Source organism: Phascolarctos cinereus, unplaced genomic scaffold, assembly GCF_003287225.1.
Source record: "Phascolarctos cinereus isolate Bilbo 61053 unplaced genomic scaffold, phaCin_HiC Scaffold_9;HRSCAF=440, whole genome shotgun sequence".
NCBI lineage: Eukaryota > Metazoa > Chordata > Mammalia > Diprotodontia > Phascolarctidae > Phascolarctos > Phascolarctos cinereus.
In genome coordinates, this window is record NW_027556402.1 from 217,412,085 (window position 1) to 217,427,156 (window position 15,072).

The 15,072-nt window shown below is 37.5% G+C and overlaps 1 protein-coding gene across 9 annotated transcripts in view; it reads left to right on the forward strand.

The window, feature by feature from the left end:
* Positions 1–15,072, forward strand: part of FAR1 (fatty acyl-CoA reductase 1) — a 104,830-nt gene that overhangs the window by 25,639 nt on the left and 64,119 nt on the right. For 4 of the 9 annotated variants that reach the window (XM_078148132.1, XM_021001967.2, XM_078148134.1 and 1 more), the window contains exons 2-3: positions 2,113–2,208; positions 3,436–3,590. The exons of 2 other annotated variants lie outside the window; for them this stretch is intronic. In XM_078148132.1, coding sequence (XP_078004258.1) covers positions 3,583–3,590 — 8 coding nt within the window. In that variant the 5' untranslated portion in view covers positions 2,113–2,208; positions 3,436–3,582. Of the gene's footprint in view, positions 1–2,112; positions 2,209–3,435; positions 3,591–8,074; positions 8,196–15,072 lie in introns of all 9 variants that reach the window. 3 more of the 9 variants (XM_021001969.2, XM_021001966.2, XM_021001970.2) reach the window with 3 other exon arrangements.

Sequence of the window (15,072 nt, forward strand, 5' to 3'; positions counted from 1 at the left end):
ATATTTTGCAAAATCTCATGCTTTTCTTCTGGACAAGATGATGAGATATAAGCTATACAATAATAGACAGCATTTATTAAACTATTCTGTGCCAGGTACTGTTCTAGGTGTTGAGGTTACAGATATCGTGAAGGAATCAATCTTACATTTTAATGAGGAAGATAAGTACATCTATAGGTATATACAGAATAAATACGAAGAAAATAAAAGTAATTATATATAAGGAAATTTTGGAGAGATGGGAAGGAGAACATTCAGTTGGGGAGATTAGGAAAGGGTTCCTGGTAGAGATGATGAGTGCTTCAGTTGAGTCTTAAAGGAAGAGGTAGTCTGTGAATCAGAGGTAAAGAAGGATTGTATACTAGACATCAGGAATGGCCAATGCAAAAGGCCAGAGATGGAGGCAGAGTGCAGTATGTGAGGAGCAAAGAAAAGGACAGTTGAGCTGGAAAGGGGGCATTAATGGTCAGTGAAACTGGAAAGATAGGTAGGGGCCAAGATGTCCAATACTTCCAAAGCTAAAGAAAGGAATTTATTACTGCTAGAAAAAAATACAAGAAACTTACTGGAGCTTACTTTGTAGACAGTGACATGGTCAGATCTCCATCTCAGGAAAACCACTACTTTGGCAGCAGTGTGTAGAGTGGCCTGGAGTGGGAAGAGAACCAAGCCAGCGTTTAGGAAACTATTTTGCAATAAATTAGGTGAGGTATTAAGGACCCTGAACTAAGTTGGTGGTTGTGGGGAAGGAGGCTTAGATAAGAGAAAGTTGTGGAGGCAGAAATTACAAGATTTGACAGCTAATTGGATACGTGTATTGAGGGAGTGTGAGGAGAAGATAATGCCAAGGTTACAAACCTTGTCAATACAGGAAGAATGGGAAATTTGGAAGAGGGTTGAGTTTGAGGGGAAGGATAATGAGTTCTGTTTCGGACATTTTTTAGTTTGAAGCATTTCTGGCATATCCAGTTAAAAATGTCTAATAAGCATTTGGGCATGTAGTACTGAAGCTCAGGGGAGAGACTAGGGTTGGCTATGTAGCTTTCTGAGTTATCTGCATATTGATGATAAGCTCGTAGGAGCTGATTAGGTAACTAAGAGAATTAGGTTGATTTTAAACTATTTGTCAGGACCCGAAGAGTAGTTATTAATGCTTTGATGTCAGCTTGGAAAGAACTGTTTATGATTGTGTTTTGTATAACACATTTCATCAGTGATCTGGATTAATTTGTGGATCAGTAAATCAGCCAATAGGTTACTGTGTGCTAGATGCTGGGAATACAAAGCTGAAAGAAAAAAACCAGCTTTGCCCTGAGGAGGAGCTTGCATTTTGTAGGGAAAGACCATCTGTACACTTGAATGTATATGGAATGAGAGTGAGAAGGCTACTTTTATAGTGACTAGAATGATAAGATGACATGCTTCTCAGATTTGCTGTTAACACCAAGCTACATGGGATAGCAAACACATTATGACAGTCAGGATCCAGACAGGATCCAAAATGATCTTAACTGGCTAAAATGTTGGATTGAATGGAATAACACTAAAATGAACAACTGGTAAAATGTGTTTGAGAATGAGATTTGAGGCGTTGAACTATGTATTAAAATATTCAAATGGCTTGGGATAGATTTTATCCAGCAAGGAGTAGTAAGAATGTATTTACTTGGAGTCTTGCAAATATAGTCAAAAGGGCTTTAAGTTGCAAATTAAGGGGGAGGAAGAAAATTATATAATGTAGTTTAGTGGATACATACAGACTAGCTATGATGTAGGAGGAAGAATAGTATTGAGACACAGCATTCACAGGAACCAAATCCAAAAAAATAGTAACATTTATGGCCAAATGAACTGGAGTTTCCTAATAGAAGGTGTTAAATCTCATAATGCTTGGTAGGCTTCACTGAGAGTTGCTGGAATAACTAATTATAGCTCTGAACATATATGCCTTCTTTAGATAGCACTGTACATAACAAAGATATGCTTCCATATATGCCAAATATTAATAGCAACATTTTTGGTAGTGGTAGAGAATTGGAAACAGTGGATGCCTACAAATTGGAGTATGGCTAAGAGAGTACATGGACATAACGAAATTAACTATACTCTTAGAAATAATGAAGATGGTGAATGGAGAGAAGAATGGGAAGACGTATGAACTAATACAAAGTTGAAGAACCAGGAAATATACATAATGACAATAACAATGTAAGTGGAAAGAACAACAGCATTAAACCAATTCACACTAAATGCTGTGAAATTATAATGATTAAACCTGGCCCCAAAGAAAAGGTAGGAAAATACACAGCCTTCCTCTCTTCTTAGACAGGAGTGGAGGAAACATTATGTATGATAATAGATTTGCTTAATGAGTTAGTTTTGCCAGAGAATTTTTTCCCCTTGCTTTATATAAGTTGTTGTAAGGAGGACTCTTTGGGAGCAGGAAGGGGAAGGATATTTTAGGAAACATAGGTGAGGTTAAGATAGCAATTTTTAAGAAGATACCTAAAAACAAAACAAAACATATACTTAACATGAGGAAATCTAGGCGTTAGAGCAGCGAAATAGGGTTCAGAGCATTTGAATAAAAGTCCATGGAGGCAGAAACAGAAGCAGTGTTGTCATTGGTATAAACTACATACCATATGGACATAAAAAGGTCAGGTAACCGATCATAAGCTTGTTACAGAGGTATGGGTGCTTATGAGAGATAAATACTGGAATACTTGCTTTATTTGTGAAAAGCAGAGATCAAATTTCTTGATAACAATAATAATTGCATGTCTTAAAAGGTAGAGAAACTAACAACGGGGAGAATTCTATTTGGGAATCTGATTCTTTTGAATAGGGCGGTACTACTAATGGAAGTGGAAATTACAGTTATCTTGTAGGGGAGTGAATACTCCCTTTATAGTTAGGACAAAGCGAAATATCAAAACACACATGCCTGGATTTTGGCATGTTTCAAAGGATTCAAAAGAAGGAACAGATGAGATTACGTGGCTTAAAAGTTAGCCCAGGAGGGGATAGGAAACTAAAAAAATGAAATCCTGAAGAGAAACAATACTGAGAATGAGAGAAGGGGTGGGAAGGCAGCAGTTTTAGATTTTTTTTTCTTTTAGGCAGTTGGGGTTAAGTGACTTGTGCAGGGTCACACAGCTAGTTAGTGACAAGTGGTTGGTCTGCGGCAGGATTTGAACTCAGCTCCTCCTGGCTTCAGGGCCAGTGCTGTATCCACTGTGCCACCTAGCTGCCCTAGCACTCTAGATTTTTAAAAGACATGTACACTGACCTAAGGATCCCTTCTACAATGGCCCCAGCAAATAAGCTGCAGCTTTTTATAAATGGTAAATAAAGTTCATTTATTTTCCTTTCATTTGTTGCTTTTTTAAAATAAGTTTTTATTGATGTTTTCTGTTTCTTATGTTGTAATAGTTATCCCAAGTATCCCTCCATGTCTCATAGAGCCATTCCATATAACAAAGTATTCTTTTGGAGAGGAAAAAAATCAGCACAACTCAACAATACATTGAAAAAGCCTGAAAATGTCTATCGTGTGATACCTGTAGACCTCCTATTTCCATGAAGAGGTGGGTTGGGAGTATGTTCTCATCTCTTCATTTAAGTCCCGCTTCACCTTGGTGGTTTGGTTGCACCCTTTTCATTTTTGGGGTGGGGGTTGTCATTGTTCTGTTTGTATCGTTGTAGTTACATATTGTTTTCTTGGCTCAGCTTACTTCACTGCGTCAGTTCACATAGTTCTTTTCCGTGCTTCTCTGTATTCATCGCACACATTATTTCTTACAGCATAGTAATAGTCTGTTATATTCATATACCACAGTTTGTGTAGCCATTCCCCATTGATGGACATAATCTATTTTGTTTCCAATTCTTAACTGTCACAAAAAATGTTACCGTATTTTGTTGTATATGGTGACTTTTTTCTTAACGGTGGCTTCCTTGGAGTATAATGTAAGCCCAGTAATATAGTCTGTGGTTCATTGCTAACGGATATTTTAGTCATTTTATTTCAAATTGCTTTCCAGAGTGTTCACCATTTCACAGCCTTACCATTATTGTGTTATTGTGCCTATTATTCCACATCCTCTACAACATTGAATATTTCCCTTTTTTTTTGTCATTTTTTCCAGTTTGCAGAATATGAGATAAAACTTCAGGGTTGTTTTGATTTGCATTATTCTTATTATTTATGATTTGGTGTGTTTTTCACGTGGTTGTGAATACTTTTCTATTCTTTTTGAGAATCCTTTAATCTCATTTATTTCTATTTGGTTTGTAAGTTTCATGTAAAGGTCTTATCTCCCTCCCAGTATTATCAGTTGCATTAGGGACTATAGGTGTTTAAGTTATTCAGAAACTTTATAACTCAATAAATATTCGTTCATATAATACATTGAACATTTATTAAACCCTAACAGTATATAGAGAATTGCTTACATTCTAGGGGAAGATGAAAGGTTTATATTTGATGTAGTCCCAGATGTCAGAGGTGATGTAGTAGAAAGAGCAGTATATTTGGAGTGAGAACCCAGATTCTTATCCTTCCTTTATCACTTCCTGTGTGACCTTGGGCAAGTTACTTAAACTCTCTGGAGCCTCGTGGTTGGACTAGAAGGCCTCTAAGGTCTAAATTTGTGAGCCTATGTTCGTGTGGTCTATGATCCTGTAAAGCTTAGAGTCTCATTCTCAAATGCATCTGTAGTCTCATCAGTTTGTATATTCTCTCCAATGGTGCAAATTATTGGTAAACTAGCTATTCCTATGCTGCTTAATTTTTGCACATGGTTAGGAAAAAAAAGATATGTACAGAAGGTAGAAGCAAGGGAAGGTGATAGAGTGAGTATAAAAGCATGACACAGCTTTATATTTTGAGGAGTGGGGTAAAATCTGCAAGAATTGTGGTTCATGAGGAATTATGTTCAACCAAAAAAAGCCAATCAGGTATTTATCAAGTGCCTACTATGTACCAGGCACAGGGAATACAAAGAGAGTCAGAAAAAAATCCCTGCTCTCTAGGAGCTCACCGTCTAATGGGGAAGACAACATGTAAACATTTATGTACAAATAAGCTATTTGTAGTTGTTGAGACATTTTTTTGGTCATGTCCAACTCTCTTTGACCTCATTTGGAGTTTTCTTGTCAAAGATACTGGAGTGGTTTGCCATTTTTTTTTCTCCAGCTCATTTTATAGATGAAGAAACTGAGACAGACAGGGTGAAGTGACTTATCCAGGGTCATGAAGCTAGTAAGTATCTGAGGCCAGATTTGAACTCAGGAGGATGAGTCTTTCTGACTCTATCCACTGTAGCACCTAGCTGCTTCCCTAATAGACAGGATGAATTGAAGGTATCTTACAGGGAAGGTACCAACATTAAGGAGTATTAAGAAAGGCTGCAGTGGGATATTAGTTGAGACTTGAGGGAAGGTAGGAGATGAGAGAGAATTTCAGGCATGAGGGACAGCTAGTGAAAATGCCTACATTTGGGAGATGGGTTATATAATGCAAGGAACAGCAAGGCTAGATTTCAGAGTAAGGGGGCAGGGGTGAGTAAAGTCTGAAAAGATCAGAATGGAGGGAGGGAACAGGTTCTGAAAAACCTTGAATGCCGAACAGGATGACTCTTGAGATGATAAAGAGCCACAGGAATTTATTGAATAGAGGGCTAACAAAGTCAGTTCTATGTTTTAGGAAGATCGGTTTGACAGCTGAATTGGGAGATAGACTGGAATGGGGAGAAACTTGAGTCAGGGGGACCAACTGGCGGCCTGTTGTAATACTCTAGTCATGAGGTGATGAGGGCCTACAACAAGATGGTGTCAGTGAGTGAAGAGAGAAGAAAATATGTGTGAGAGGTTAGGAAGTTAACCAGAAAAAAAAAAGTTAATCTTGGCTCTGTTAGCTAAGGATGTGAGACTTCAAAGAAGGCATAGACTTGTTTCTCAGGGTATATGGGATGACCATAACCAGTGATGAAAAGATGGTAGAACTATGCTTCGCCTATTTTGCTTCTGTTTTCTATTCCAAGGAGAATAATCGTTGGTTTGAAAAAGACAAGTAACTAATTGGGAGTTCATAGAATTATGGAAGTTATGGACACTTAAGAGTCAGAGGACCTGGGTTCTACCACTTATTATAAAGGGAAATCATTTAATCTTTTTAGGCCTCAGTTTCTTCAACTGTAAACTTAGGGTGAGTAAAATGTGAAAAGATCGGAATGGAAGGAGGGAACAGGTTATGAAAAACCTTGAAGAGGAGATTGCTAAATGTTCCAATTTTCAAAAATGGAAGAGAGTAGAATCTACTAGATCAAGGGAGCGTGATGTCTATTTTTGGTAAAATTCTTTTACCCTGAAAGGATGGTTAGTCAGCATGTAGAAAAAGAAGCTGTAATTACCGTGAGCCAAAATGACTTTATAATGAACAGCTCATGCTACACTAATCTTATTTTCTTTTCTGTCAGGCAGTCAATCAACAAACATTTATTAAGCACTCATTTTATATGTCAGGCACAATGCAAAGCTTGGGATACAAAGGAAGGCAAAAACAGTCCTTGTCCTCAAGTAACATACATTATCATGAGAAAGACATACAGATAACTAGATACATTCAAGATATCTAAAGAGTAGAGGGAAGGTAATCTGAGAGGGGAAGATAACTAGCAGGAGACTAGCAAAGGTCACCTACAAAAGGTGAGACTTATGCTGAGTCTTGAAGGAAGTATTTTCTGACAGTGTTGCTGAATTGATATATTAGAGAAATGCTCTATAGTTTAATTAGATCTTAGGAAAGTATTTGACAGTGCTATGCTATTCTTGCAGAAAAATGAAGTGATATAAGCTAGAAGATGGGCTTTGGAATTGGTTGCCTGGCCAGCTCAATGAGTATTTGTTAATAATTCAGTGCCATCATGGAAGAACTTGAGTAGGTTAATCCAGGGATCTGTGCTTGGCTCTGTGCTCTTTTAATATTCTGTTATCAATGTCTTGAATAAAGATAGAGATGGCATCTTTATTGTGTTTGAAAGTGACATAAAACTTGGAAGAATTATGTAGCTGCTACTTAAGATGACAGATAAAGGACCTAAAAAAAATCTTCACAAAGTTTACATTTGCTTCTAGAAACCTGGAGCTTACTGAGTAGGGGAGTGACATCAGATCTGCTGTTAAGGAAGATCACTGGCAGCAATATATAGGATGGATTGGAGTAAGGGGAGAGACTTGTGGCAGAGAATCTGGGAGTTTTAGTGCATTGAAAGCACATTACGAATCAGCAGTTTGATATCTCATCTAAAAAAAAACCCAATGCAATATGATCTGACACAATATTCAAGCTAGGCCTAGTTTGCGAGAATAAACAGATAATGGCTTCATTGTACTCTGCCCTGGCCACACTGGATCATGGCATTGTGGTCAGTTCTAGGCACAGTGTTTTCAAAACATTGCCAATAAATTACAATGTCTGGAGAATGGTGACCAGGCCATAAGAGAAGCAATGGAAGGAATTGTAGATGTTTAGCCCAGAGAAGAGATTATTTAGAAATACATGGTAATTGTCTTTGTGATTTTGAAGGGCTGTCATCTGGAAAAAAGGGTTCTTTTGCTTGGCTCCAGAGAGTAGAGTTAAAAGCAATGGATTGAAGTTGCTTAGAGGTGGATTTAGCTTCAGTATAAGGAAAAACTGCCCTACCGTTAGAACTATGCAAAGTAGATAGAACAGGCTGCCTTGGGGGAGATACACACACACACACACACACACACACACACACACACACACACACACAAAAGAGCTTATCATTTATTGTCTATTTCATTAAGGCATTCCCTGGGGCAAACCAAATATCACTTTAAAAATTCTCTTATTTTTTAAAAAATTATATAGATTCTGTGACAGATTTCATCAAAGATAAGCTTGTTCAAATATCTATTACATGATAACATCAAGCAAGGCTCAAAACACTTAAGCTCTTTGCCAAACTATGGAGGACGTGGTGTGTGGAATCTGAAACGATGAGGGGTTCCCAATTACTGATGATGGTATTTCCATGGATCACAGACAGTGCACTTTTTGCATGAAGCCCTGGGATGTTGCAGTGACTCAGCGGTGACATTCATGGCCATTTGAAAAAGAATGACCTGCTCAGCTACATTGCAGAAGGAAAGTGAGCAAATCCATGGTATGTAGATTACTGCTTGCATTTGGATAGGCAGTTCATTGAGTTAGTCCACACACACATACACACACACACACACACACACAATATATGTATACATTTATACATATATACATACACGTATACACACACATATATCTTGAATAGGTGCCAATCGTCTTTGGGGGATTTATGGAAAGAAGTGAATTAAAAAAATTACATAAGGGACCAGCCCTGAAGTCAGGAGGACCTGAGTTCAAATCCAGCCTCATACCAAACACTTGACACTCACTAGCTGTGTGACCCTGGGCAAGTCACTTAATGCCAATAACCCCCCCCAAAAAAAAAAATCTGGGGCAGCTAGGTGGTACAGTGGATAGAGCACTGGCCCTGGATTCAGGAGGACCTGAGTTCAAATCCGGCCTCAGACACATAACACTTACTAGCTGTGTGACCCTGGGCAAGTCACTCAACCCCATTGCCTAACCAAATTAAAAAAAAAATTATATAAGATGAGAAGACATTCATGGAAAGATTGGAATTTGTACAAATGGAGGGAGTTTCCAAATCATGAGATAACAGATCATTGAAGTAACATTTTGCAAATAGCTTTTTAAAAAATCCCCAGGATACTGCTTCCAAGTCATACTACTTTCTCTTGCTTTAGAGGTTTCATGCTGATGAACTTTAAGGTAAAGAGAGAATGTAGTACTCAGAAATGTATGGTTTAGGAAGAAATCCAGTCGAATTGTGGAAATACTATGTCACTTTTAAAAAAATTGTTTTTGCCTGTTTCTTGAAAATTAATACATCTCCCTCTGCAAACAGATGGAACTGATTTATAAACTCAATTACTGCTCTAATTTCTGGAATTGTTTAGTGTTCTTTTTTCCTTAGGCCCTTTTAGTTCCTGTTTTATTTTTCAGCATTTACTAAGCACCACTAAGTTCTGCATTTAGAAGGATAATTCTGTTTAAAGTAGACTCAATTCTAGGCCCTACTGTTGATGAGATTTTAATTCTTAACACATATAAAGAACCCTTTTTTATCTAAGCCTATTGTTTTTCATCACATTTGTTTCTGAATCTATCACTGCTTTCCTTTACCTTGTGAATAATGACTTGAAACAAAGATCTAAAAAAAAAGGGGAGGGAGCAGTTCATTAAAATTAATACATAGAACATAGCTTACAATATGTACAGTATTCCACACACCCAGTAGTCCCTTGCCTCTGCAATTAAGAGAAAGAAATGCATTTTCTCAACTCTAGAATGTGTTTTTCTAGAAACAGTAGAAAATTAACATTGTCTGAAAAGTAAATTTTTTTTAAAATTTGGAGCAGACCTTGAATTTTTATAGTGATGTTTTTACATATGATTGTATAGTACTCTATCTTTTGTCTTGAGTTTGTGAGTTAGGCACTTAATTTTGTGAGTTAGGTGCTTAGAAATATCAATCTTCCATGATGCTGCAAATATAAAGTAATGTACAAAATGGTACTGTGGTGATATGGAAGAGTTAAGGAAATTTTTTTTTTTATAAGCAGGGAGTAACCTAAGCATTGGGAAAAATAGATTCCAGTGAGTAAAATATTGTTATAGCAATGTCTGGGTAGGCAAACAAAGTGGCTCTTATATGCTCCTCAATGGGTGCTTACAACAGCTTTGGACACTAGGACCGTTTATTGAGGGAAGAAATGCTAGCTAAGATGGCCTAGCTATTCTCTGTCCTTTTTTAGATTTAAAAAATGCTGTATCAGCTTTTGTTTTGAAACAGGAAGAAGGAAACTTGGTACAGAGTCTTAGAATGGAGGTACTTTCCTCGGTACCACATACCGAGTTTGAGCTTTGGTCCTTGGTTGGTGTTTTAATACCCAATCTAATATTTTACTTTTTAGGGGAGATTTAACTGGATTTGTAGGTTATTAAAAACATGATTTGGTTTTGAAATTATAAAGTAAAAAATCTTACACTTTGACATCTTTTTAGAGTTAATAGGAAATTCTCCATTTGATGAATAAGATTCTTTGTTTTAGTGAATTCTTTGAATGATATGGATTTTCATAACTGAGGATGGAACTGGATGGTATTTGGATGTAAGTAAGACTAGTTATCTTTGTTAACCTCGTCAGACTGAAGAGTGGATGGGTGAAAGTGGTAGCAGGTTATGCCCACTCTTAGATACAGATTGGCTCAATTAGAGCTTTAATTGTGTTCAGAAGACCTTTTAAATTGTAACTACTTTAATTCTTCCTACAGCCTATCCATACCCTTTCATCCTGTGTTCTTCTGATATTGTGTAGATATAGCACATTGGCTGTCTAACTTCTGACCTCATTAAAGAAAGCAAACTGCCTGCTCTTTTTTCAGTTATGATGCTATTGTAACAATAGATTTTCTTTTTCAGAGCAAAATAGGATATAACTTAAAAGTACTGAAGGTTTCTAGAGAGGATGACACCTTCTTAGACTGACCCCTTACTTTCACTCTGCATATACTATTAGTTATCTTCTTGTGTTGAAGATGATCCTACCCACAAAGCACTCTATAAAAGAAAGAATCATTGCTGTTCTAAGTCTAAAAAGATAACTTCAAAGAATAAGGTTTTGAACTTTATTTATGCAAGATGTAATACACAGTGCCATGAGAGCAAGGACTGATTCTTACTCTTATTTTTTATTCCCTAGCCTATCCTTTAAAAAGCATTTTAAAATATTTTATTTCATTTAAGTCTTAACCACAAGGTTAAAGAAGGTAGAACAGATATTACTTTACCTATTTTCTGAAAGAAAAAAAAAACACTCTGGGCCTCAGGTGAGTGATTTGGAATTATTTTTGGAGGAAGAAATGGGATTCTCATTCTTCAGGTCACATTAATAACTATAAGATACCATACTATATACCACCTGGAGGATGTTAATTGTCTTAGTGCCCTGATAGAATTATCTTATAAAAAATACCCAAATAATTACCAGGAAGGATTGTACCTTGGGAGCTATATTCCCTAACACCTGTCTTTGTACCCTGCTTATGTTGTTCACTCTTCAGATAGCTCATTCAGAGCTTTATACTTTCTAAATTTTTGGTGCAAGCAGTGGTTTTAATGTATCAATGGGAAAAATATCTTATTGGAAGTTGGATGTGGTGGTACAGGGCTGTCGTCTCTGCTATTGGAGAAGCTGAGGTTTTTTGGGAATTCTGAGCTGTAGGGAGGGCTAAAGGTGTTTGAGGACCCTCACTGAGAGAGCACTGAAATGGCAAGCTCCCCCAGAAGCGATGGCCACCAGACTGCCTAAGGAGGGGTGAACTGGAGCAGATCAGAAAAATGGAGCAAGTTAAAGCTTCTATGCTAGTCAGTTTTGGAAATGGGGCCCTTGAGTTGCCTCTGTACTTCCAACCTAAGTGAGAGGAGCTGCAGGCTCCTACTATGCCCAACCCTCATTGATAATGCAGAATTTTGTTATAACTACCTGAACAAATGCTTTTTGGTGATCAATGAACAATAAACACAATAGAATCTAAATTCACAGTGTCTTTTAGTTTATTGTTAAATGATAAAGATATGGGCTGTTTTGGAATATTGCTTGCATCTATCTCCTTATCTCCTATCCCCATCCAGGATGACCTAAATTTTATGTAGAGATGACTCTTAAAAAGATTCAATATAACTTGGAGAGTAGGCATAGAAGTTGGTAGTTTTTGAGGTTCTCTCAGTTGCCTTTGGAGGGGAAGGTAGTATTAACAGGATCTGATTTTTTTTCCATACCTTTATTCTCTTCTTTAGATTATGAGTAGATTGGTTCTTCCTTGCTCTCCCAGTTGTGTAATGTCCAGCATGCTGCTTCTTATATATACTCGGTCAAGTCTAGCTGCTTTTCCATTTTTGTTCCTTTGGAGCCATTTCTACTCCTTTTGTATAGGGGAATGGAGAGGCTCAATGGTGAGTGCAGGAAGAATATAACAGAAGTAACCAGTGCAGAACTATGAGAGCAGCTCTTGTGATATTAGTGTTTTCTAATTTTGCAGATGAGAAAACAGGCTTAGAGAGATTGTGACTTCCCTAATGAGGTTCATATACTTAATAAAACTGTAGAGATTTAGACTTGATACAAAGCTTCTGATTATGCTGGCTCTCATTCTTGGATAAATGTGCGTTTTTCCCCCATCTCTTGCTTACTTCTGGTCAAAGATAGTGCTTCTTAGACTTTGCTCCAGTCCAGAGCATCTCCTCAACCATTTACTTTTTCATTTATTACCAATTGTTATTGCACAACAAGCAATGTCCAAACATAATTCTCTAAACCTTTCACATTTTTCTTTGTAAGGTAAGAGAAGAAGTCTCAGGAGAATAGGTTGGGTTAGAGCTAAAGTATTTTAGTACAGATTTGGGAAAGGAAGTAGAGAAAGAGATTGAAAGAATAGAGAACAAAGTGTTAGATGTAGAGGTAGGATTCGAAGTAGGTAGGCAGCTACTACAGGAAGAATATTTCTAAATATGACAATTCGTAAATTGCATGTATTTTAAGGACTAAAAAAATCCACGGGCAGGACTCATTGGTATTTATTTTGTGATGAGCCAGGTTGCTTGTGTTAACCAGGATGGCTCAAAGCCTTTCTTTAGAAGGCCATATAACATAGAGGGTCTACAATTTGTGAATTGTTTTTTGTTTCTTTTCTCTTCTTAAAAATTCACGCTTTCTTGTTATTATATATTATGCCTTTTAGGTATTATAAATTCATATTCTTTTGCCTTCTGAATCTGTTAAAAATGATACTTGAGAGAGCTGCAATCTTCAAACTTTTCCTAGGGCCAACAGGAATTATTCATCCTGAGGCTTCCTCTAATTATCTTTCCTTCAAACATCCCTTTATCTAAAAGGGAGTGCTTTATACTTGGAAACAATAGATCTTAACTGTTGTTTTTATAAATGCTGAATTAGTGGCCCAGTGGTTTCTTTCCAAGTCTTAAAGTCACACATAGTCAATCTGTTTTTCTTTCTTACCCCTTCTTCTCTGCTGGCTGTACCTGCATATGATATTTAAAGAAAATCCTAATGTAAATGAATAACTTTAGAGCAGGCCTGCATAACTTGTGGCCCGTAGGCTGCCCAGAATCCTTTGGCATGCTGTTAGTGGTCTGTGGGCTGCAGGTTGTGCAGGCCTGCCTTGGAGCTTTAACTACCAAACAAGAGGTCCAGATTTCTGCATTGCTAGTTTTAGGGATTCTTCAGCTAGAATTTCACTTAATTTATACCTTTTAAAGTTTTCTGCAAAATTTTTATGATTGGTTTACTTAACTTTTAACCCAGTGAGTAAAAGTGATAAGAGTATTATATTAAGGAATGGCATTCAGGTACAAATAGAAATGTTAGAGTCCGTATGGAGTGATCATTTGTTCCGGCTTCCTTGTCCTTTGCTATCCTTGACCTCCTTGATATATCTGTATCCATATCTACATCTATGCCTACCCCTACACTGACATTTACCTAAGAATTGTGTTACTGGGTCAAATGGTATATGCAGTTTAGTGATTTAAAAAAAGTATAATTCTGAATTGTTTTCTAAACTGTATGAACCATTGATGGTGCCATCAGTAGCGTGTTTGTATGTCTGTCCTCTGCCAGCCTGTCATTGTCATTTTCTTCTTTTCTCATCTTCTGCCAATCTAAAGGCCATGAGGTGGAACTTCGGAGTTATTGTAATTTGCACTCCTCTTGTTATTAGTGATTTGGAGCATCTTTCTCATATGGTTGTTGATAACTTGTCAGCCAGTAAATATTTGTTAGGTACCTGCTGTGTGCCAGGTACTGTGTGAAGGCTAAAGAGGCTGAAAAAAGGAAGAAAAGACAGGCCCTGCCCTCAAAGAACTCACGATATGATGAGGAAGAGAGCAAGCAAACAAGTGTGTCCAAACAGGTTATATACAAGAGAAATAGGAAGTAATTTAAAGAAGGAAGGCAATAGAAGTTAGAGGAGTTAGGAAAACTTCTGTGCAAATAGGAAGAAGATGAGATTTTGGTGTGGACTCAAAGGAAGCCAGGTACTTCACCAGGTGAACATGAGCAGGGAGAGCATTGCAGGCATGGGGGACATCCAGAGGAAATGCATGGAGCCGAGAGATGAAGTGTTGTTCGTGGAACAGTCAGGAAGCTAGGGTCACTAGGTGGAAAGAGTATCTAGTGGGAAATGAGACACAAGAAGACTGGAAAGGTAGAAGGAGCAAAGTTCTGAAGGACTTTGAATGCCAAACAGAGGGTTTTGTCTTTGATCCTGTAGGTGATAGGGAGCCACTAGAGTTTAGTGAGTAGGGGGTTAACATGGCTGGACCTATGCTTTAGGAAAATCACTTTGGTGGTTTAATGAGTAGATTGGAGTGGAAAGAGACTTGTGTTTCATCAATTGAGAATTGGCTGTTTGTTGCTAAATCTAATGATTTTATCTTAATCCTCATCCTTAATTGAAGCCTTTGACACCATCTTTTATCGTCTTCTCTTATGTACAGGATGGATTGGAGAAGAGAGGATTGGATGAAGGAAGGCCAATATTGGCTGAGGCTATTGTAGTAGACCAGATTAGGAGTGATAAGAACTTAAACTATGGTAGCCACTGTGAGTAGAGAAAAGAGGATGTGTGAGAGAGATTTTGGGGAGATAGAAATGTCAAGGCTTGGCCATTGATTGGATAAACAGCATGAGGCAAAGTGAAGAATCTACTTCAAGAATGGACTTCAAACCTGGGTGACTGAAAGAAGGTGGTGTCCTTGATACAAATAGATAAGTTAGGAGAAAGGGGCGGGTTTAGGGGGAAACAGTTAAATCTGGACGTAAGAGAGTTTGAGATGCCATGAGACAACCAGATGATGTCTATTAGGCAGCTGCAGATGGAAGCTCGAGAGAGAGGTA